The 22,600-nt window shown below is 41.5% G+C and overlaps 1 protein-coding gene across 7 annotated transcripts in view; it reads left to right on the top strand.

Moving 5' to 3' along the window:
* LRRC3B (leucine rich repeat containing 3B) overlaps positions 1–22,600 on the top strand; it is an 84,783-nt gene that overhangs the window by 49,228 nt on the left and 12,955 nt on the right. For 4 of the 7 annotated variants that reach the window (XM_089776624.1, XM_089776623.1, XM_089776622.1 and 1 more), the window contains 3 exons: positions 5,483–6,030; positions 9,945–10,881; positions 11,398–11,556. In XM_089776624.1, coding sequence (XP_089632750.1) covers positions 10,108–10,881; positions 11,398–11,427 — 804 coding nt within the window. In that variant the 5' untranslated portion in view covers positions 5,483–6,030; positions 9,945–10,107 and the 3' untranslated portion in view covers positions 11,428–11,556. Of the gene's footprint in view, positions 1–5,482; positions 6,031–9,944; positions 11,557–22,600 lie in introns of all 7 variants that reach the window. The other 3 variants (XM_075922014.2, XM_075922013.2, XM_089776626.1) reach the window with 2 other exon arrangements.

The raw sequence follows: 22,600 nt of genomic DNA, 5'->3' as shown, positions 1-22,600 counted from the left end.
GCCCTTAAAGTCGATAGAACAGGCTTGGTGGCATGGACTCGTTTAAAAAAATCAATCTAATTGCAGCTAAGTTCAACTTAAGCTCCCATTGTAGACCAGGCCGGGGGGGCTATTTTGAAGATGATAGAGTTGCTCAAGCAGAAGGCATAATTTAGACTTCAAAATCTCTCTCATTGGTGGTAATAATGTGTGAGGAGAAAAGAACCTGGCTTGACATTTGAAGCACCAGGCTGTCCTTTTAGGATTATCCGTTACAAGAGGAAATCCCCTTTAAAAAAACTTGTAAACTAGAGAAATTGGATATGGAATCAGTGAGCCATAACAAAAACAGAATTCCATGGTACTATTTTTACAATGACACTTTTCAAAGCAGAACTTTTTAAGATTACCGTGTCTAAAATTGTCAACAGCAAAGCATCTGGTGGTAGTTAAAGTTTTTTAAAATATCAGATAGTTTAATTTTTTAAGACATCAAATCAATAGTTTAACTCAGCTGATTTTGGAAAGAATTTGTTTATTGGTGGAGCATTATGAATTTCATAATGTTTTTATGGAAACTAAGGTATTATCAGTAACGATTCATACTTTTTTCCCCTGGAAATAGAAGAATGGCAGAATACACAGGTTAAACTGGATCATAGCTCAACTGACAGGTCATCCCTTTCAATTGATGAATTGGTTCCTCTTCACCACATTTTTGTTCCTCTTCACCACATTTTTCTTTCTTTCCTGCTCACTTGAGCATGTAAGCTTCAGCAATAATAAATTCCACTCATATCTCAGTAACAAGCTCCACATCAGTAAGAACAAATAAAAGCTGTGGGCCAGATTCTTTGCAGTCAGTATAGCTACGACAGTTTACATGAGCTGAGGATCCAGCCCTTCAGTAGAAACGGGGTAGAGGTGGATAATATTCTAACCATGTATGTTATTGAAAAGTAGAAATAGGAAAACAGAACCAACATGAGAATATGAGAGGTCTCTCAATAAATATGATCCATACAAGTTATATGTCTGTTGCAAGTGTAATATCAAGTATCTTTTGCATATGGAATGACTTAAGTACAATACATCTTAGTGCTATGTGTCTATCACTTTCATCTCTAATAACCTTGTGGGTATCTTTCTGGGAGAAATGGCCCTGAATAAGATCATAATCTGAACTTTCTCACCTTGGATATTGCTGTGTTTATACTTTTTAACCTACATGTAATATCTATCAAAAGTTTCTAACATTGAAATGCATGCTGCCATCTTCCATTTCCTTGAAGAGAGCAGTGGGGGCAGGATACAAAGATATACTAGCTTCTTAGAACTTAACCTAAGAACGGCCATACTGGGTCAGACCAAAGATCCATCTAGTCCAGTATCCTGTCTGCCGACAGTGGCCAATGTCATATGCCCCAGAGGGAATGAACAGAACAAGTGATCCATTCCCATCACCTGTTCCCAGCTTCTGACACACAGAGGCTTGGTACACCATCCCTGCCCATCATTGCTAATAGCCATTGATGAATCTATTATCTATTTAACTTTTCTAGTACTTTTTTGAACTCTGTTATAGTCTTGGCTTTCACAAGATCCTCTGGCAAGGAGTTCTACACCGTGGTTGTGCATTGTGTGACAAAATACTTCCTGTTGTTTATTTTAAACCTGCTGCTTATTCATTTCATGTAGTCATCCCTAGTTCTTGTGTAATTAGGAGGAGTAAGTAAAGGCTTACTTTCTCACACCAGTCATGATATTAGGGCACTTCTAGACTATGTTTTAATTTAGAAAAAGGATTTGCAAATTCTGCAGGAATTTGCATATCTTCTTCTGATTGCTTTTTTGAAAGCTGGTCTTGTGAAAGTAGTCTGGATGTGGGGGGTGGCGGGGTTTGGAAAAATAAAACACCTTTCAAAAAAACCACTCTTCCTGAAAAAAGTAGGTTTATGTGGTTTTTTGAGAGAGTGGGGTTTAAAAAAAAAAAAAAAAAAAAAAAAAAAAAAAACCCTGCGTCCAGACTAATTTCACTTTCAAAAGACCTGCTTTCAAAAAAGCGATCAGAAGAAGATATGCAAATTCTCATGGATTTTGAATATCCTCTTTCGAAATTAAAATGTCGTCTAGACATGGCTTTATAGACCTCTATTCTTATCCCCCATAGTCATCTCTTTTCTAAGCTGAAAATTCCCATTCTTATTTTCTTCCCGTATGGCAACCATTCAATATCCTAATCATTTTGTCCCCTTTTTCTGAACCTTTTCCTATTCTAATACATCTGCATGCAGTAATCAAGATGTCAGTGTACGGTGGATTTATATAGTGGGATTATGATGATTTCTGTCTATCCTTTTCGTGATGATTTCCAGCTTTCCTTGGGAACTCATTCAACTTGTTTCTTTAGGTGGAAAGTGTTTTGCTTTATTTGGAACAAAAAGAGCCCATGTTTTCATAATTACAAGTGCTCCTTAGGCCAAATTGTGCACTCACTGAGGTCAGCGGTGGGTATCTTGCATTTCGTGGGTAAAACAAAGGCAAAATCTAATTTAGGAGGCTAAGATTTGCTTCACAGCGACAGCACAGTACCTGGCACATTTCCCTGTTGGTAAAAGGCCCATCAGGAGATGTGAAAATGGTTAAAAACCCCTTGTATTATGGAAGATAGTATAATGGGCTCACCAGAAAGGCAGTGTGGCCAGGGAGGTTAGGGAAGGCACTTGATTTGGCTCTGCGCATCTTTGGTTTTCATTTCTAGAGGTTTTTTGGGGCTCCAATAGAAGACAAAATTGCTCCTCCAGGCCAGCCCACCAGAAGGGTGTATTTTACTTCTCTCTCTTAATTTAATTCTAATTAACCTGACCCCATGAGTTTTAGGTACTCTTCATCTAGGGAGCCTAGCAAGCAGGGCCATCCCTAAGGGGGCCCAGGCCACCCTGCTCTGCTGTGCCCCTTCTCACCCCCCCCCCTCCCCAAGCGTGAGGCCTGAGGAGGATGCTCTGAACCATCCTATGGAAGTGTGGCTCTGCTAGCAAGTTTGAGACAACACCAAAATAAGTGTTTCAATACACTCCTTGTTTTACACTGCCTCTAATGTAGGTTGTGAGTTTTCATTTGAGATTGTTTTAGTTTATCAATTGTTAGATTTAATTATTGAGTACTTTGTAGATGGATCTCAACAAACTTTAGATGATCCTTGGTAATTTTTGAAATCATAGTCATGTTGCCAGCTCACATATTTTTCCTTTCATAGCATCCTCTGACAATAAGTTTCACATCTCAGGTATAGGAATCTCCCTCACATCCTCTGCAGTGACGACCAATGCAAATAATACATTTAGCTTCTCTGCAATTGCTTGGTCTTCCTTGAGTGCTCTTTTAGCATACAAGAACATAAGAACATCCATACTGGGTCAGACCAAAGGTCCATCTAGCCCAGTATCCTATCTGCCGACAGTGGCCAGTGCCAGGTGCCCCAGAGGGAGGGAGCACAACAGGTAACCCTCACGTGATCCCTCTCCTGTCACCCATTTACAGACAAACCTCACCTCAAATATCAAGTTGCACCACTGACCATTTGTCAGGCTTCCTGCTTCTGATGTACTTTAACTTTATTTTTGCTTTTAGTTTTTGTGTCCATAGCTAGTTGCTCTTCAAATTATTTCTTGGTCTGCCTTCTTATATTTTTCTTACTATATGTGACTCATCAGAGTGCATGCTCTTTTCTATTGTTCTCACTAGAATTAGGGATGTTAGCATATAGACATTTAAACAATTAACTGATAAGCCTATGTGTTATCAGTTAGTCCTTATGGGTATGTCTACACTAGCCCCCTAGTTCGAACTTGGGAGGCTAATGTAGGCATTTGAAGTTGCAAACGAAGCCCGGAATTTAAATATCCCGGGCTTCATTTGCATCTTCCCGGGCGCCGCCATTTTTAAATGTCCCTTAGTCCGAACTCCGCGCCCGCGGCTACACGCGGCACGGAGTAGGTAGTTTGAATTAGGATCTTTAATTCGAACTACTGGTACACCTTGTTCCACGAGGAGTAAAGGTAGTTTGAATTAGACATCCTAATTCGAACTACCTACTCCGGGCCGCGTGTAGCCACGGGCGCGGAGTTCGGACTAAGGGACATTTAAAAATGGCGGCGCCCGGAAAGATGCAAATGAAGCCCGGGATAGTTAAATCCCGGGCTTCATTTGCAACTTCGAATGCCTACATTAGCCTCCCTAGTTTGAACTAGAAGGCTAGTGAGGACATACCCTATGACTACATGCAAACTCCTCACCTGGCTGCCTCTGTATTAGAGGCAGCAGCATGCGGGGCAGTTGGGAGCAGGTGATTGTAGGGAGTTGGCTTAAAAGCCAGCTCCCCATGAGCACCGTATCCTGCAGAGCCACCTGCCCTCCCTCCCTGCGCTGCTGCCTATCAAAAGCTGCAGTGTGGTGGGGTAGTGCAGGTAGGAGCCAATACACATGGGGAAGCTTGCTTTTAAGCTGGCTCTCCGTGCATGCTGGTTCAACTGAGCTGCCCCCCTTCCTCCCTCCCAAACAGGCAGCAAAGGTGGGAGCCAGTGCTTTAATGTCTGTGTCTTATTTTTGCGGATACAGGTGCAAATGTGGATGAAAATGTTTTATCTAGAACCCTGAAGATTTGTGGATATCCAGGGGCATCTGCATCCACAGATGTCAGCACGGATATCTGCGGCTTATTTTTGCAGATACAAGTACGGATACAAAATTTGTATTCACACAGAGCTGTATCAGCCCTGGTCTACATAAGGGAGTTGTTTTTAAATGACCCCTCTTATATTGAAATAATAAGTGGAGTGTCCATGCTACCAAGTTTGTTATTTCAAAATCTGCATTCCTTCTTTCCTCAGGGAGTTATGCTTATTTCAAAATTATTATTTCAAAATAGCATTACTATGGACTGTTGCTATTTTGAAATAACTATTCCCCAAAGTAATTCAAAGTAATTACTCCCCAGTGCTTTCTGGGGCTCTGAGTCAAGGTAGCACATCCACATTAAGGGGGCCTGCCTCAGACTAATTTTGAGACTCTCCCAAAGTGGGAACACACTATTTTGATTTTTGTTATTTCGGGAGTTACTTCTAATTTAGTTATTTTGAAATAATTTCCTAATGTAGACATGCCCTCAATGTCCTCATTGATTAACAGGCAGTTTAGTTTACCCAATTAGTATTTAGATTTGTAGCATTTGTATATAAGAGAATGGGGGGAAAAAAGGTATAGCTAAGGACTGTCATCCCTAGCTAGTCATTAATTCTCAAGAAATACCATGCACTAAGATTGTTGATTGTTACTTTTTATAGCAAGCAATGAATAACACATAAATATGTGGATAAACCTTTGTATGAATAATGAAATGTAAATTAGTAAGTTTAGGACATTTCTAAAGTATTCACATCCTTTGCATTAGACAGCCACTTGGCTTGGATGCTTTCTTATTATTATTTGTTTGTTTATATTCCAGTAGCACCAGCAGGCTCCAATCAGAGATCATCACTCCATAATGCTAGCCACTGTGAAGAACACTTAAACAGTCAGTACCTGTTCCAACAAGCTTACAAAGTAGTCTACAAAAGAACATAACTGGTGGACGAATTGGACTAATGAAGGGTGAAGAGGTGTGGAGGATGTAAAGTTAAAACAAGCTTCGGTTAGCACAATGAGTAGTAGTCATAAATGGCCTCCTGCGTAACCACTGTCAGCAGTCTCAAGAGTACATTAAGTTTAAAATAACAATTACGTTATTTCTCAAGTCTCAGTTTGTAGCATTGGGACCACTCTGGGCAGTCAGCATAGAGTAATGTGCAGAAGGAAGGAAAATAGAAACATTTGCTATTGTTCTGCTTTTTGATGCTTATCAGCATTCTTAAGAGTTCAGGATGGTGTTTGTAAATCTGATTGTTTGGGTGGACTCAAGTTCTCTTTGAAATGTCACCCACCTCTTACTTTTCTGTACACAACTCCCAGGATCTTAGACCTGCTGACACAGCTCTCCAAAAAGATTCCTGCTATGTAAGTGGAATTACTCACAGAATATTAGTTATAATTAATATTCTGCATTCATTAAATAGTTGTCCAGTAACATCATGGTAGAAATATGGTGTCGTGCATCTGTTGTATGGAAAATTATTTTTCATTGGATTGATAACTATCAAATCTTTCACAGTTCATAAAGCTAATTCTTGCATTTTCATACCCAGATTACTGATACTGACTCATGTCATGGAAAACACTGATGTAGCTGCACATCTGGGCATATGCCAAAGATCAAGTTATACCTTGCTTTCTCACTAGGATATATTGAATACTCATTTCAATGCAGTTTAATAAATGTAGTGTCTGAGCCGCAGTCCCTAGTGAAGAGAACAACGATAATACTTGGTTTGCTGTGAAATCAGCAATTCTGATGCCTGCAGGCTACTTGAAATAGCTTGAGGGGGAGTCTCATTGCTGTTGGGTGTTCCTGTAGAAGGATTCCAGTATTACCTGTTAGTAAAAAAGTTGCAGAATATGAGCAGTAGGTAACAAGACCACACTTGCCACCTTTGTGATACTGAGCTAGGTTAGTGACTTAATGTCAGTACCTCATTTATGATCCATCACATGTCTCCCAGGAAGAAGTAAAGAAAGAGACATTTTAAATAAATATTTTACAGGAAGAAGTTCAAGATGAAAAGGATATGTATCATGTGATGGAGCTTGAGTCTTTCCACTTATAAGCCATGGTACAGATGTTTTGTGGTCAGAATTTTCTGAGAGAATGAGAGAGTCCCACTGCTTATGGGCTTCTTTCATTGGCATCGTGTTGTTTCTGTGCGGAGTGAGATTCTTCAAGAAGTTTGGAGTATAGTCATAGAACCAACCCCGGAGACTGCTGTGATGGGAATCTTCTGTTTAGGTTTGAATTCAAGAAATGGTCAGTGTTGAGGGATGCGATCTCCTCGTGCGGATTCCAGTGGTCAAACTCCCTCATGGGTCCACTTATCAGGGTCTGTACGGTCCAATGGCCAGAGTCGGAATCCCAGATCCCCCCTCTATGGGGTTAGTGTGGCTCAGTGGCCTAAGTCCCTATAGCGTTCCTCCCCCATCGGGGTCATTATGGTCCCGAGGTCCAGTCGGAGTAGCACTCCCCTCTGTTGGAGGTAAATATGGCCTTGGGCCTGGTCTCTTGATATATACTCCTCTATCGGGATAAATATGGCCCTGAGGCCTAGTCCTTGTAATGCTCCCCTCTATTGGGATAAATATGGCCTACTCTTTGTGGTGCCCCTCTATCGGGGTCAGTACGGCCCTGCAGCCCAGTCTTTGCAATACGCCCCTCTATTGGAGTAAATACTGCCCTGAGGCCTAGTCCTTTCAAAGTTCCCCTCTATTGGGGTAAATACAGCCCTAAGGCCTAGTCCTTTCAGTGCTCCCCTCTACTGGAGTAAATACGGCCCTGAGGCCCAGTCCACAGGCTTAGGAGCGCTGCAGAGGGAGGGGTTGGGGGACCCGGGCCCTCCCACTCCACCGGGTCCCAGCCAGGCCCTATGGGCCGTGGTTCAGGCCACCGCTTGCTCAGCCGGGGGTTCTTCCCCTAAACGTGCCGAGTGCTCTGGGCTTTCAGTTCCCCGCCCTGAGCCATTTCCTCCCACCCCGTGTCTCTCCGCTGCCGCACCCCCAGCCTGGGGCCGGGGTCGTCGCTGGGGCTACGGCGGTTGCTGCGTCAGGTCAGGCCGCGGCGGCTCTTCCCGCTCTGGAGCTCTCTCCGCAGCTCCTTCCCCTTCGGCGGTCAGCCCTGCCTGAGTGTCTCAGGGCCTTTTATACTGCAGCTCGCCTGTGAGCATGCCCAGTAAGGCCGCGGGGGAGGGGCGCTTTCAGCCAATGGAGCCCAGCCCACAGCCTGTTCTGCAGTGCGGGGCCGAGGTCACCCCGTCACAGTCAAACTAAAAATGAAGGAATGTAAATCTCTCCTACGGAAGTGGGTGTGCCTGCTCTGACTTATAGGTGGGCAGTGAAGGCTGGGACAGAAGGTTTTCCCTTAGTGGTGTGCAGGGTTTGTTTCAGCTCTTTACGCTTCAGGCTGGGGCTGGGCAGGCAGGCTCTGGAGGGGAGAAGAGAGCTTCAGTTACTGCAGAACTTCCTGTCAGTGCATCAGCAGCTTGGCCCACTCATGCTGCTGGAGTAGCTGGCAGGGATCATGGGGTTGTTGGTTAACCACGCAGAGAAGAGTTCCTCTTGCAGCAGCTCCCACCACCACAAGCATGTAGAGCTACCAAGTCCATCTTAGCCTCAGAAAGAACTAAACAAGCACTAAGCTTTTTTGTAGCAAGCATTAAATGTGTTTGGACAGGCTAATTAAACAAATTTTTTGTATCTCCTACTATAAATGTTTTTTGCCCTCCATGATCACAGCACTGGTCACAGGGATGACCTAAAGCTTCAAGGGAGGTTAAGTAAGAAGATTCTTAAGGATACTTCCCAATGGACTTACTTTACATAGTCCGTGGCATAGAAATTTATGTTCTGCCTAGCCTCCCTTTTGAAGACTGAGAGCCCCGCTTCTGCTTCCTTCAACCTTAGTGAATCTTTTTTTAACATTTGTTTTCCTTCATTTTACATTTTCAAGGTTAGCTTAGCAAGCAGAAGGATAGAACTGGTTTTTTGTTTTTTTTAAATGAAAACTGAGATTCTGTTTATGGAGCTAGAATGCCACCTTTGGTAACAAAGGGCTCCTGCAAGTCCTCTCCCAGCTCACCATTGTAAAAGTAAATGTGGTAGCGTCTTGCAAATACTCTCTGTAGGAGGCTCTTGTAGGATTCTGTAAAAGTTCAGACATTCCACTGAAGCAGCAGTGGAATACTCACATGTAACACACCTGATACATAAAGCAATATTGGAAGGTGTGTTTTGCCCTAATGTAACTGCTTCAGCAAAGTGATTTACTAAAACTCATATATAATTGGGTTAAAATATTCAGTAATATAGAGAGCTAGTGCTGTGGCGAGCCACTGAAAAGTGTATTTCATGAATGCTACAGGATCTACCAGTGCCAGCAACAGTGATGGCAACATAGATATCCTCTGCTCCCCATGGAATCTCACAAACCCTTCCCTAACGGGATTTCAGTTTTCATTGAGTTAAAAACATATAACTCAAAAAGTTTGAAAATGTCTGACCCACTAAAAATTGAGAAAGTGTGTGAATGGAAACAAATGGACCTAGAATGGCTACAAATGTGTTTTATTTCTGTTTTCTGTATGTTACTTAAATCTTTTTAGATGTAAAATGGAAGATTAAATATATTTCTTTAGAACTCTACAGATCTAGCAAAATTCCTTGAACTAAAAGATTCAAAACGATCAAAAGCAAAAAAGAAACTGAAGGGGGAAATATACACATGTGATATGAATTTATATTGTGTCTTCCAGCAATATTTGGCTCAGTTGTTTTTAAAATGAGACTTTCAGAAAAATGTTTCCTCAATTAAATTCTCTAATTTGTATTTAAAATAAGAAGTATTTTCTTATGAGGTCATTAACTGCAAGAATACTGGTCTTTTTTGTCACTGAAGCTGGTGTTCAACTGAAAATCCTATTAATTTGCCGGCTATTGGACTTAAAAAATGTAATTACATTTTATGGCTGTTACTTTAGTAAGTTCATGATAAAGACAAACTGCTGTTTCTTATAATAAATGTCTGATATTAAGACCAAACCTCTGTAGTTCAGGACTATTATGGTGTATCATCTTAAAAATGTGCTTCAATTTTAGTACTAAACTCAAATGAATGCTAATAGGAGTTAATTGAGTAACTCTCCTGTGTGTTGATAGGATATTAGACCATTGTGCAATACTTTTCAGTTAGATTTCACTTATTTCCTTTTAAATGGACTAATCTGGGATTGTACTGTGCTATCTAAGGAACCTTTTTTTTCTCTCTTTAGATCTATTTTTAAGAAGAATAGTGACCATGAGGAAGTCTACCTGTTAGTCCATTTTTACTAATTCTGCTGAAGAAAATGAAGCTACACTTTGGCTGTACAGAATCCTTTACCGTCACTGTTGGGTAAATCAGAAATGGTTGTATGATTATGCTGACATCCCAGCATGCATTTGGTAGACCTGTGGTTAACTCGTTCCCTCTCCATGTGTCTGCTCTTACAAAGTTTTGTCCTCATGATACTGTGCTTTCATTCTGCCAGTATGTGCCCAAAAGGCTGCCTTTGTTCTCATTCTGGAGGTTTAAATGTCAGTTGTAGCAATGCCAATCTCAAGGAAATACCCAGAGATCTTCCTCCTGAAACAGTCTTACTTTATTTGGACTCTAATCAGATAACATCCATCCCAAATGAAATTTTTAAGGACTTGCATCAACTGAGAGTCCTCAATTTATCCAAAAACGGTATTGAATTTATAGATGAACATGCCTTTAAAGGAGTGGCAGAAACCTTACAGACTTTGGACTTGTCTGACAACCGTATTCAAAGTGTGCACAAAAATGCTTTCAATAACTTAAAGGCCAGAGCCAGAATTGCAAACAATCCTTGGCACTGTGACTGTACTCTGCAGCAGGTCCTGAGGAGTATGGCTTCCAACCATGAAACAGCCAACAACGTCATCTGTAAGACTTCTGTGTTAGATGAACATGCTGGGAGACCATTCCTCAATGCTGCCAATGATGCAGACCTTTGTAACCTTCCTAAAAAGACTACTGATTATGCCATGCTAGTTACCATGTTTGGCTGGTTCACCATGGTGATATCCTATGTGGTTTATTATGTGCGGCAAAATCAAGAGGATGCAAGAAGGCACCTTGAGTACTTGAAATCCCTGCCAAGCAGGCAAAAGAAACCAGAAGAAGCTGATGACATTAGCACTGTGGTATAGTATCCTGAATATAACTGACTTTGAGATGGCAATTAGATCTGGATGGCACTAAACCCAGAGGTTTACTTCTAACATTCATTGTAAACATATAAGACTTTTTTTTCAGTTTAACGGAATTATGCTACTATTGATCTTTCTTACAAAGGTTTTTTGTTTGGGTGATATACCTTATTGTGTCTCTGGGGGAATTCTAAAGCAAGTAAACTAATATGTAAACATTAGTTAGACCCATTTAATAACAAAATTTATTTTTTTAATTTAAAACCAAATAAAAGCTAAACTTTGAATCCTGTTAAACAGAGTAATTTATTGATCAGAAATTTGTCTAGTGACTAAACCTGTTCAGTTTGTCAATATTAATGAGATTAAAAATAGTAATAATACTGTGGGTCATAATCATAAAATCCTGGAAACTCCATTTTGCAGCTCGGAGCTGCTCTTGATTTACTCCAAGGAAATCAAATGAAGAGCTGGTGAAACAAACCCTTTTGTTGTTTGCCTTTCAAAAAGAAAGGGAGTGCAGGTGGGGAGAGCAGGTAGGCAGTCAGTCCCATGGGCCACGGAAACTGAAGATATGATGGAGCTCTGACTAGCACTTCAGCTAAGCTAAGGAACGGCAGCCGTGAGGAAGCCTGCACTTCAGGATACCACAGCCAATTGGACAAATATGTAAGTACTAATGGTACATGGGAATCATAGTGTCAAACCAACCCTAAAGGATTGATAAAATGAATTTAAATGTAAGCAGGAATACAACCACCAAAACCATGTGTTTATAAGCCTGAGACCGCTGCTATCTCTATTTTCATACTCATTGAGCATTGCTGCTGTTTTCACAGGTATTCTAGGTGTTTTGCCAAGTGAAAAAAGACAAGAAAGCCTACAGTTAAAGGGTTCAGCTATGGTTTTGTCATAAACCCTGAAAAATGGACAGTAGGAGCAATTCATGAGCCAGATGGTTAGTCTCAGAAGCCCTGTTCCCTTCAATAAACCACCTGCAGTTCATGAAGGTGCAAAAGAGTGAGCAGGCACCAAGGACTGCTACTTTTTTTTTTTAATGCATTTGAGCAGATGAGGATGGAGGTTAGATGAAGACTTTGCTCTGTCCCATTCAACACTCTAGCCAGGAAATCTGAGCCAGTGTCCCAAGGGAAGTAATCTACACATGCAATATATTTACTAAAATGCACAGGTCTACAGACTGTTTTAACTAATGGCTGGGGGCGGAAATAGCGCATTTGTTAGCTATCAGTACCCAAAATACAGTATGCCGTTTGTACAAAATTATGATAATATACTAGACATAATATATTTTAATGTAATACTGTAATCAGAGATCCTGTGATAATTCCATATACAATACTGATTTTTCTCTCCAATTATGACAATCACGTTAAAACCCAAACTTACTATAATATGTTAAAATATTCAAACAGTATGTGTTTGCTACAAGTTTTAAAGATAGTTAAGCCACTGGATAAGCACCTGAAGCCAAAGTTTGTTGAAGTGCTAAATCAGATTTGACAGCAATAAGTTTATTCTACAGATACAGAGAGAATATAATCTTTTTAGTTTATTGGACTAGATAAGTTCAATGAGTAGTTCATTCAAAGTTGAGAAACACAATGTGATTTGATAAAGCAAGAAAGCTTTTTTTACTTTTCCCACCTAGAAGGCTGAGAGGATAAGATCTACTAGTTTTAAAATCCTGAAGGACAGGGTGACCACAAACAATCAGTTCACTTCACTAACTACATATACTACTATTTTTTTTATGTAATAAATCAGTTTGGTTTAGATACAAATCATTGCTTGGCTAGACTTTATTTCTCATGTATTTTATTTAAAGTAGTATTTAATAACAAGTTTAAAATGTAATTGTATGCATTTTACTTTAATTCCAATTTTTATCCAAATGCAGCTTGATACAAATCATGACTAAAAAATACTTATATGGTAAATGAGAAATGCATAATTCTTCATTCTATAATAAAATAAAAAATTATAAATTTAAAATCTGAATAAAAGTAGTCCAGGCATATAAACACTAAAATATATGTAGTGTATTCTCCTGGTTAGCAACAGAGAAGTACCATAGTTAACATGAAGATCAACATGTTTTAACATTCAGCCAGCCAATGAGAATGGACATTTCTTTAGGGAAATAACTATAAATACAAAACAAGACTAAAATCTGTTATTTACACCAAGGATTCCTGCTTGCTCATTTAAATTACATTGATGTAAATCAGTCCTCCCTGATAGCAGTGGCAACGTTTTCAGACATGAGTATATTAATGTTGGCTCCTAAATCTGTATTTAGAAACTTAAATAAAAATGATCCTTTTTGCAATGCAAATGTCACTGAATGCAGCCAGAGTCTGCAAATGTTGGCCATTGTGTCTGAAGGACAGGCAATGTAAGTGAATGTGTAGATAGTGCACATCCTCCTACATACTGAACAATTTTTATGTGGTTTTTCTGATAAATGTTTATAAAAAATAAGACTGTCATATAAATAGTCCTAGCCTTGTGTATAAATTAAACATTTTAAGGGACCATAATTTTTTTAAAAACTGTGTTTTTCTCTTTTCCAATTGAAAGAATGGACTGGTATGTGTTTCTGCTGTCCCCGTAATAAAACAATATTTGTCTAAGAATCCATTTAGGTTCAGTTTTATTGAGCATGGAGTGTCTTGTGGTCTTAGGGATTAAGTATTTATAAACAGGTTCTTTAGAAAAGCAAGGATTAAAGGGCAAAAATGAACTAGGAAAAAAAAGCAAAATAGTAATCTCTCTCTCAAAATTATGAGGACATGAGTTATTTTCTGTTAAACCATGTTTATAGTATTTTAAAATCTGTACAGTGTTCAGGGTTGTTTTACACCTTTTTTGTAAGTTTATTAAATCTCCTTATCTGGCTTGCTATACAAAAGAAAATAATCTCTAAACAAGATGAAGTTGGAACTAACTAATTGCATTCCAAATGAAGAAAATAATTTTTAGTTCTTTTTAATGTATTCAGAAAGTAGGTAAGAGCAACTTTTTCTGTGATCTTCATAGGCTAAATCTGTGTACCTGCTAATGTCATGGATTCAGCAAGTCCTTGTATTTGGTCTGTTACATTTTAGGTACTCTTTAATGGAACATTTTTGGAAAATTAAAGAATTTTTATATGCAGTGTAGTTACAGCCAAATTGGTGCCAGGATCTTAGAGGGATAAAGAGGATGAGGTAATATCTTTTACTGAACCAACTTCTGTTGGCGTGAGAGGCTATCAAGCCACAGAGCTCTTCTTCAAGTATAGAAAAGGGACTCTGAGTGTCACAGCTAAATGGACTGAATTGAGACAGTGGATTTACGATTTATTACAACAATCTATAACTGACTAACCCCCCTCTTTTTGTTTTTTGACTGCAGTGATGTGTTGCCAGGGCACTCTGCCTTACATTGTAATTTGTAATATGTATTTATCTACTTATGCTAAACTATCAGTATTTTTCTGCAGTTCTGGGAGTGTGTTTCCCAGTCTGGAAGAAGAGCTCTGTGTGTCTTGAAAGCTTGTCTCTGTTACCAACAGAAGTTGGCCCAATAAAAGATATTAACATCACCCACCTTGTCACACTAAAGAATTGGTAGGTGGTTTAAATTTTGCTCTTTTTGCCCAAAAAATTAATCTGTCATCTGTTGAAGTAATGACATTGATTCTTCAATGGCTTTTCAAGTAGAAAGGCTTTTAGGGGGTGGGATGGTATTAATTTATACAAATCCTGTTTGGTTTAGAACTTACTGGTTTTATTTCTTCAGAAAATGTCTTGCAAAGAATCCAAGCTACTCACAGGATCCATTCTCACCCCCAACGCTGCCACCAGTTCTCAGTGTAGACTGAAATTCAAATAAAGACGCTGAAGAAAATAGATTAAATTATATACTGTAGCAGCAATATACAAAAACATGTTGAAATAGGACATGTCTTTTATAAAAGTCTCCATCTGTATTCCTTTTATATATACTGGACCAAATTCAGCCCTGGTGTAAATTTGATGACTTCAGTGGAGTTACTCTAGGAATCAGTTTTTGCCATATTACTGTGTTGCCAAGCAGCATATTGGATCCTAAAACATATATTTCTTTTTGAAGAGAAAAAAGGAATGGAATACAGCCACAGAACTGATGTATTATTCAGCTCTACTTTTATTTATAAGTATATGCTGCACAATGTAGACAGACTATGACTGGATGTGATTTTAACAGCATAAAGCTTCCTTGGCAATTGTCAGTGTCACTCAGTTCCTGCATACTGGAATCATACTTAATTTTTTTAATCTCTGTCCCCATGCCCTAGAACAAATGAATAAACAAATTAAGGATGTTAAATTGCATTTAATAAGCTACTTGATTAGTCGATAAGGGGGAAAACTGTAGAGCTGCAGGACGGTAAGCTCCTGAGGCTAGGAGCTAACCCCACTGCAGCTCTGCATTTTAAATGTAGTAAGAGCCATACAACTCTTAGTACATTTAAAAGGCAGAGGCGCAGCACAGAACCCCAGGGACTCAGCTATCCCGGCTCGCACCTGGTCCTGTGCTGCACCTCTGCCTCCCACAGAGATGGCGTTGTGGGACCTGCCTTTTAAGCTGGCTCTTCCTAACACCAGCTCCTGCTTCCCCTCCTCCCCCCATTGCCTCTAATAGAGGCAGCAAAGGGGCGGGGGGAGAAGAGACTAGTCAAATAGTAACTCAACTACTCAACTAGTTGTTTACATCCCTAAAGCAAATAGTTTTCCTTCATTTTCCCCCCGGTATGTACGGCTCAAGTTCTGTGCGATAGCTCCTAGAGCTACAATGATTTTTATACCAGCTGAGGATCTGGTGCTTAGTTTCTAAAAGCCTTCCCTCCCAAACCTATGAAAATGAAGTTCAACTGTTTTGAAAAGAGATTTTTGTACAAATAATCTCACATTGATTTACCCTCAATTGATTCTACATCTGATTTAGTCTGGTTACAAGCAAAAGAGTGATTTCTTTGCACTGCCAGGACGGAAATCTCTGCTTAAGATCTAAAAATAAAGGACTTTCTCTGCCTCTGAGACCTCTACACAAAAACACATAAATATTGCAGTTACAATTTAGTTGGCACGGAAAAGAATCCAGGTCACTTTTCAGGAGCCATCTAGGCCATGTGGTACCAATCTTGCTAAAAATTTGAATTACAACTGTCGTTTTACTGAAAAGAAACACAAAAGGAAGGATCCGATCTGTGTAAAGAAGATGCTGTTTTACATAGTCACTTTTTTTACTCCTGTCTCTCTTAAAGGGGGACGTCGGGGGTAAAATCCCGGCCCCATTGAAGTCAGTGACAAAACTCCCACTGACTTCCATGGGCCAGGATTTTACTCCAGTTTTTTTTTATTCATAAATTCCATCTTGTTCATAGCCTTACTAACTTGGCATTTCTAACAGTATTTAATAAAAAAACTTAAAGAAACTAGAAGTTGCCATTTTCTATAGGAAGAGGCCCATCAAGTTAGATGTTTTCAAATCACCAGGACCTGCAGAAATGCACCCTAGAATCCTCAAGGAGCTGATTGAGGAGATATCTGAGCCATTAGCTATCATCTTTGAAAAGTCAAGGAAGATGGGGGAGCTTCCAGAAGACTGGAAAAGGGCAAATATAGTGCCCATCTATATAAAAAGGGAAATGAGAATAAACCAGGAAACTATAGGCCAGTCAGTTTAACTTCTGTGCCAGGAAAGATAATGGAGCAAGCAAATAAGAAATCAATTTGCAAATATCCAGAAGATAAGGTGACAAGTGACAGCATGGATTTGTAAAGAACGAATCATGTCAAACCAAACCGTTACCTTTCTTTGATAAAATAACACGCCTTGTGGAAAAGGGAAAAGCGGTAGTCGTGGTACACCTAGACTTAGTAAAATATTTTATATAGTGTATGACCTTCTTGTAAACTAGGGAAATGCAACCTAGATGGGGTTACTGTAAGGTGGGTGCATAACTGGTTGGATAACTGTTCCCAGAGAGGAGTTATCATTGGTTCACAGTCATGCTGGAATAGCATAAGTGCAGTTCCACAGGGATCAATTTTGGGACCAGTTGTGTTCAATATCTGCATCAACTATTAAGATAATGGCAGAAAATATGCTTAAAAAATGTGCAGATAATACCATGCTGGGAGGGGTTACAAGTGCTTTGGAGGATAGGATTATAATTGAAAATGACCTGGACAAACTGAAGAAATGGTCTAAGGTAAATAGGATGAAATTCAATAAGAATGAATACAAAATACTCCATTTAGGAAGGAAAAATCAGTTTCATACATAAAAATGAGAAATGATTGTCAAGGAAGGAGTACTGCAGAAAGGGATCTAAGGCGTTTCTTAAACTTTTTAAGATCAAGGAACACAAAACAATAACTTTTTTTATGAGGCACACCAAACACCAAAGATTTTTTTGTTGAGCAAAAAAAAAAAAAAGAGGCCGGGGAAAAATTCCCCTTCCCCTTTAAGTGCGGCCATTTTGAACTCTGTTGTTCTCCACGGCACACCTCCAAGTGCCTCATGGCACACCATTTAAGAAACACTGATCTAAGAGTTATAGTGGACAAATAAACTAAATATGAATCAACAGTGTGACACGATTGCAAAAAAAAAAAAAAGCAAACATCATTCTGGGATGTATTAACACAGTAGTCTCCAACCTTTTTACAGTCAAGATCACTTTTTAAATGTCAGGGTAAGCCAAGATCTACCCCATCTTTTCCCGAGACCCCACCCCTTCCTTGAGGCCCCGTCCTTTCTGTTCCCCTCCTCTCCATCACTTGCTCTCCCCAGATCTTACTCACTCTCACTGGGTTGAGACAGGATGTATGGGCTCTGTGGTGGGAATGAGGGATTTGGATGTAGGAAGGGGAATGAGGGATTTGGATGTAGGAAGGAGAGAGAGGTACAAACTCTGGGAGGGAATTTGTGTGCAGCAGGAGATGGAGAAGGGGATGCTGGCTCAGGGAGGGGGCTCAGGCTGGAGAGTTTTGGGGTCAGGTGGAGGGTTGGGGTGCTGAGCCAGCTGCAGGCTTGTGAATATGAGGGTGCAGGAGTTTGGTTTGGGGTGTATGAGGAGGTTGGGGGGGTATATGAGAGGCCCAGTTGGGGGCTTGTTGGACAGGCTTCATTTTTAAATAAAATATGTCAAACACAAAATGTTTCAGCATTGTCTTTGTGAGCGGGGCAGGAGCCTGCTTTGAGCCAGGGCTCCCTGACCCACAGAAAAGTCAGTTGGGGCCACACAAGTGAGATGCAAAAAAACAACCCCTCCAAAACACCTCAAGCCACACTAATGTGGCCCCAACTGAGACATCTCACTCCCCTGGCACTCTAGCCCCAGGCCAGGTTAACTCTTCTGGGATTCCAGGGTTAGTGGAATTTGTGGGCCCTTCTACACACTGAGGTGGAGTAAAAAATGAGGGATCCAGTGTGTAGGACAGGGCTTCCAGTGAGTGGGATGGGAATGGGGGTGCAGAATCTGAGTGAAAATAGGGTACAGGAGCAAGCTGAGGGTAGGTGTCTGGCCAGGAGGGAGGGGGAAGGAGCAGGGTGCTGGTGGGTGTCTGGCCAGGGGGCAGAGTGTTGGTGGGAGTCTGGGCAGGGGCAAGATGCTGGTGGGGGTTTGGGAAGGGGGCAGTGTGCTGGTGGGGGCCTGGGCAGAGTGCAGGTGGGAGTTTGGCCAGAGGGAAGGGGGCTGGTGGGGGCCTGGGCAGGAACAAGGTGCTGGTGGGGGTTCTGGCCAGGGGGCAGGTTGCTGTTGGGTGTTGGGGCAGGGTGCTCGTGGGAGTCTGGCCAGGGGGAGGGACAGGAACAGCTGAGCCAGTACCTAAGGATCCCACAGCTACATGCCAGGTCCAGGGTTTCAGGAAGAAACATGGGCTGCTCTTTCCCTCCCCTAAACAGCTGGCGTGCTTCCTAGAAAGCTGGGTCTGTCATGCCACCATGGACTTCCTTCCCATGGCTGTCTTTCTGCGCTCCCCATGACAGCTGGCATGCTTTCTGAAAAGTTGGAGCTGGCGCGCAGTCCCATGACTCCTATTCCCCACCTTCCCCCGCACAGGAAGGCAAGGCGTCAGGGGGGAGGAAGTTCCCAGCGGCACAACAGACCCAGCGTTTCAGGAAGTGCACCAGCTGTTTAGGGGAGGGGAAGAAGAGCCCACATGCTTCCTGAGACCCAGACCTGGAGCGCAGCTGCAGGACTTCCCCCCCCCCCCACACACATACACCGCAGGAAGCTGGTGCTACCTCCATTTTTGTAGGAGGTAGCATCAGCTTGGGCTCCTTCTTGGGGGTGGGAAGGAACGAAGGGGAGCTGGGTCTTCTCACGATCAACTGGTCGTGCCCTCACAATCTACCAGTCTATCGCAATCGACGGGTTGGTGACTATGGTATTAACAGGAGTGTTGTAAGTAAAACAGGAGAAATAATTCATCCACTCTACTCTATATTGATTAGGCCTCAACTGGAGTACTGTGTCCACATCTTTCCTGAATGTGAAAAAATGTGGACAAATTGGAAAAGATCCAGAGAAGAGCAACCAAAATGATTAAAGGTCTAGAAAACATGACTCATGAGGGCAAATTGAAAGAACTGGTTTTATCTGGAAAAAAGAAGACAGAGGGGATGTAACAAATTTCAGTTACTTTAAAGATTGTTAAAAGGAGGAGGGAGAAAAGTTATTGTCCTTAACCGCTGATGATGGATCAAGAAGCAATGGATTAAAATTTCAGCAAAGAAAGTTTAGGTTGTACATTAGGAAAAATTTCCTAACTGTCATGGTGTTTAAGCTCTGGAATAAATTGCCTAGGAAAGTTGTAGAATCTCCATCATTGGAGATTTGCAAGAAAAGGTTAGACAAACACTTGTGAGGGACGAGCTAGATCTGTGGTGTCCAACAAGCTGCTAGTACATGAGGCTATTTGTCCTGTTGAGTGTGGCTAGTTAGCTGCAGTGGCTACTGCTTCAGAACTGGTTGGACGCCACGGATCTAGATGGTATGTGGTCCTGCCATGAATGTAGGAGACTGGACTTGATGACTACTCCAGGTCCCTTCTAGTATCATAGTTCTGGTATTATGATTCTGTAAGACTCTTCAATGAGTGAGGAAAGCAGGAAGTTTTGAAACATAATTAATATGAGAAGCGATATGGAATATTGTTGCTGAGTTGTTAGAAACATGTGTTACTTGTAGCTTCAGGGTGGTTACTGGAGAAGAGAGGGCTTATTCAGAGACTTAATTTTTCTCTCCTCTAAATTGTGTAACCACCTTCTGCCTCTGCTATAATGTAAGGATTTTTTTTAGCACTTATGACTATTTTCTATAGAGATGATTTTCTAACACGTGTGTAACAATGACAACTATTCATTTGGGACACTATAGTATAGGCTCATATGTGTACTTTTATTATAATAAAACATAGTCTGTTGCCACTGACAAGTTATTTTTGTACAGAGATGGCTAAATACCAACTACACTCATATTTTTATTATATAAAATCTGGGGTGAGCAGAGTTCAACATTTTAAAATCTGCTACATTGCAGGAATTTTGTTACAATTATCTGGCAGAGGGATCTTTGGACTCTCATTAAATGTTCCCTGGAAACTGGGGGGCAGCACAGCTTCACAGGTGATTAATTAGCCCTGCCCAGTCAGTCAGCTCCATGAATGGCACCCTAAGACTCTGACTGGATGGGACTGATTAATGACCTGTGAAGCTGTGCTGCCTCACAGCTCAGAGCAGTGGTCACCAACCAGTAGATCGGGCTCTACTGGTAGATCTTGGAGCCTCTGACAGGTGATCCTGACTATCAAGTGCTGGCACTTCAGGTGCCTCTCCCCCTGCTGGGCAGGGAACGGAAGAGAAAGTAGGGTGCTGATGTCAGGGTGCCCCATCTCACCCCCTGTATCCTACATCCACAGGAGTCGTGGCATAGTGCTTGGGATGGAGGGAGTTTGCTGGCTGCTTTGGAGAGTGGTGCAGGGAGGGCAGAGGTTAGCCTGCCTTAGCCTAACCTGAGATAAGCAGTGTCCACCTGGAGCCTGTGTCCTGAACTCCTGCCCAATCATAAACCCTCTCCTGTACCCCAGCACCCTGCTACAGGCTCAGCTCAGAGCAACTCCAAATCCCTTAACCCAAGACCAGAGCCTGCACCCCAGCCCTCTACCTCTGCCTGATGAAAGGGATGGGGGAGGGATGGAGTGAGCAGGGGTGGGGCCTTGGGGAAGGTGCAGAAAGGAGGCAGGACAAGGGTATTTGAGTTTGAGATAGATCCTCGGCTGCACTTAAATTCAAAAAAGTGATCTTGTGCTTAAAAAGATTGGAAGTCCCTGGCTTAGAGGGAAGAATACTTCAGATATAGCCATATCTTGGGGTTGTTCTCTCTGAAGGAACACACAGAAGAATTTTGATGACGCTCATATTTTCTGTATAAAATTTGGCTCATTCCTTTAAAAGAAAGATATCAGACATCACCTTAGATAGTCTAATATAATATTAGCAGAAAAATTTTGGGAAACAACTGTAAACGTGGCTGAGGCAAATGCTCTCCTCTTGGTGGCTCCCACTGAGATCCATGGTGGCTATGAGATCACAAAAAGAGGAGAAGCTATCATTCTACAGTTAGCTCAACCAACCACATTGGAGAGAGTTACTAGGTGGCATGTGCTGAATGAGTTCCTTCCTTGCTGGAGGGACTGTGTATAGTGTAAATTACTGAATGGGGTGTGTGACAGACCTAACCCAGTAGCCTACCACACTCTGGTGGAAGGCAGATATACAGGGCACTGGATATGTGGTTTTCTCTTTTCCAAGTTAACTACTAAACACCTAGGGTGAATTAACTAGATTGTTCCCTCAGGCAAGTCACTCAACATCTGGTGCCAATTACAACCAGTGGAGTTGCTTTAAAAAGCCTCCCCTAAGTAAAGAGTGGGGGGGAGACACAGAGTGAGGGACTGGAAGGAGAAAGAGGAGTAAAAAGAAGCTGGGTGTGAGCTAGTTAACAGGAACCACAGAGAGACATTTTGGAGGGGTTGTTCGGGGAAGTGGAAAAAGCTGCCAAGTCAGACGGAAAAACAACCTTGACTGCGGCTGCTACTTACGGGTCCCTGGGCCAGAACCCAGAGTAGTGGACAGGCCTGGGTTCCTCCTAAACCTTCCTCCATGCAAAACAGAGCCTGTCCCAAGAAGGGAGACCAGGACTGTCGAGGGGTTTTCACATCAAAGCCATGGACTAGCCTGTGATGAGTATCGCTCACTAAGCTGTGGACTCTGCCTCTTGTAACGAGAAAGAGGTTGTGTATAGGGCCACAGCGAGTCTGAGGCAAATATTATCTACCAGTAGAGCAAGACCCATGGGGCATGGCCAGAACTTTGCCACAGTGGAAGTTTGATGCATGATGGGCAGCTCATCTTTACTGTGCAACATGCAGTTGGGTGTGACATTAGTGAGACTAATGCTGAGGATGACAGTTTATTGATTTCCTGCCCTCATGAGAGCCAATGAAGGGGAGCTTAATTAAGCAAAACTGAATGCTTCCAAAGCCCTGGTACTGCTGAAGGGCACCATGATGGTACTGCTGTGGTTGTTTTAAATTTAATTCCATCCCACTCCAGCCCTTTTTTCTAATTCCTTTTTGAGAGGTGGAAAAGG

This window comes from Pelodiscus sinensis, chromosome 2 (assembly GCF_052426305.1).
Source record: "Pelodiscus sinensis isolate ZL-2025 chromosome 2, ASM5242630v1, whole genome shotgun sequence".
Taxonomy (NCBI): domain Eukaryota; kingdom Metazoa; phylum Chordata; order Testudines; family Trionychidae; genus Pelodiscus; species Pelodiscus sinensis.
This window is presented reverse-complemented; position numbering and strand designations above follow the sequence as displayed.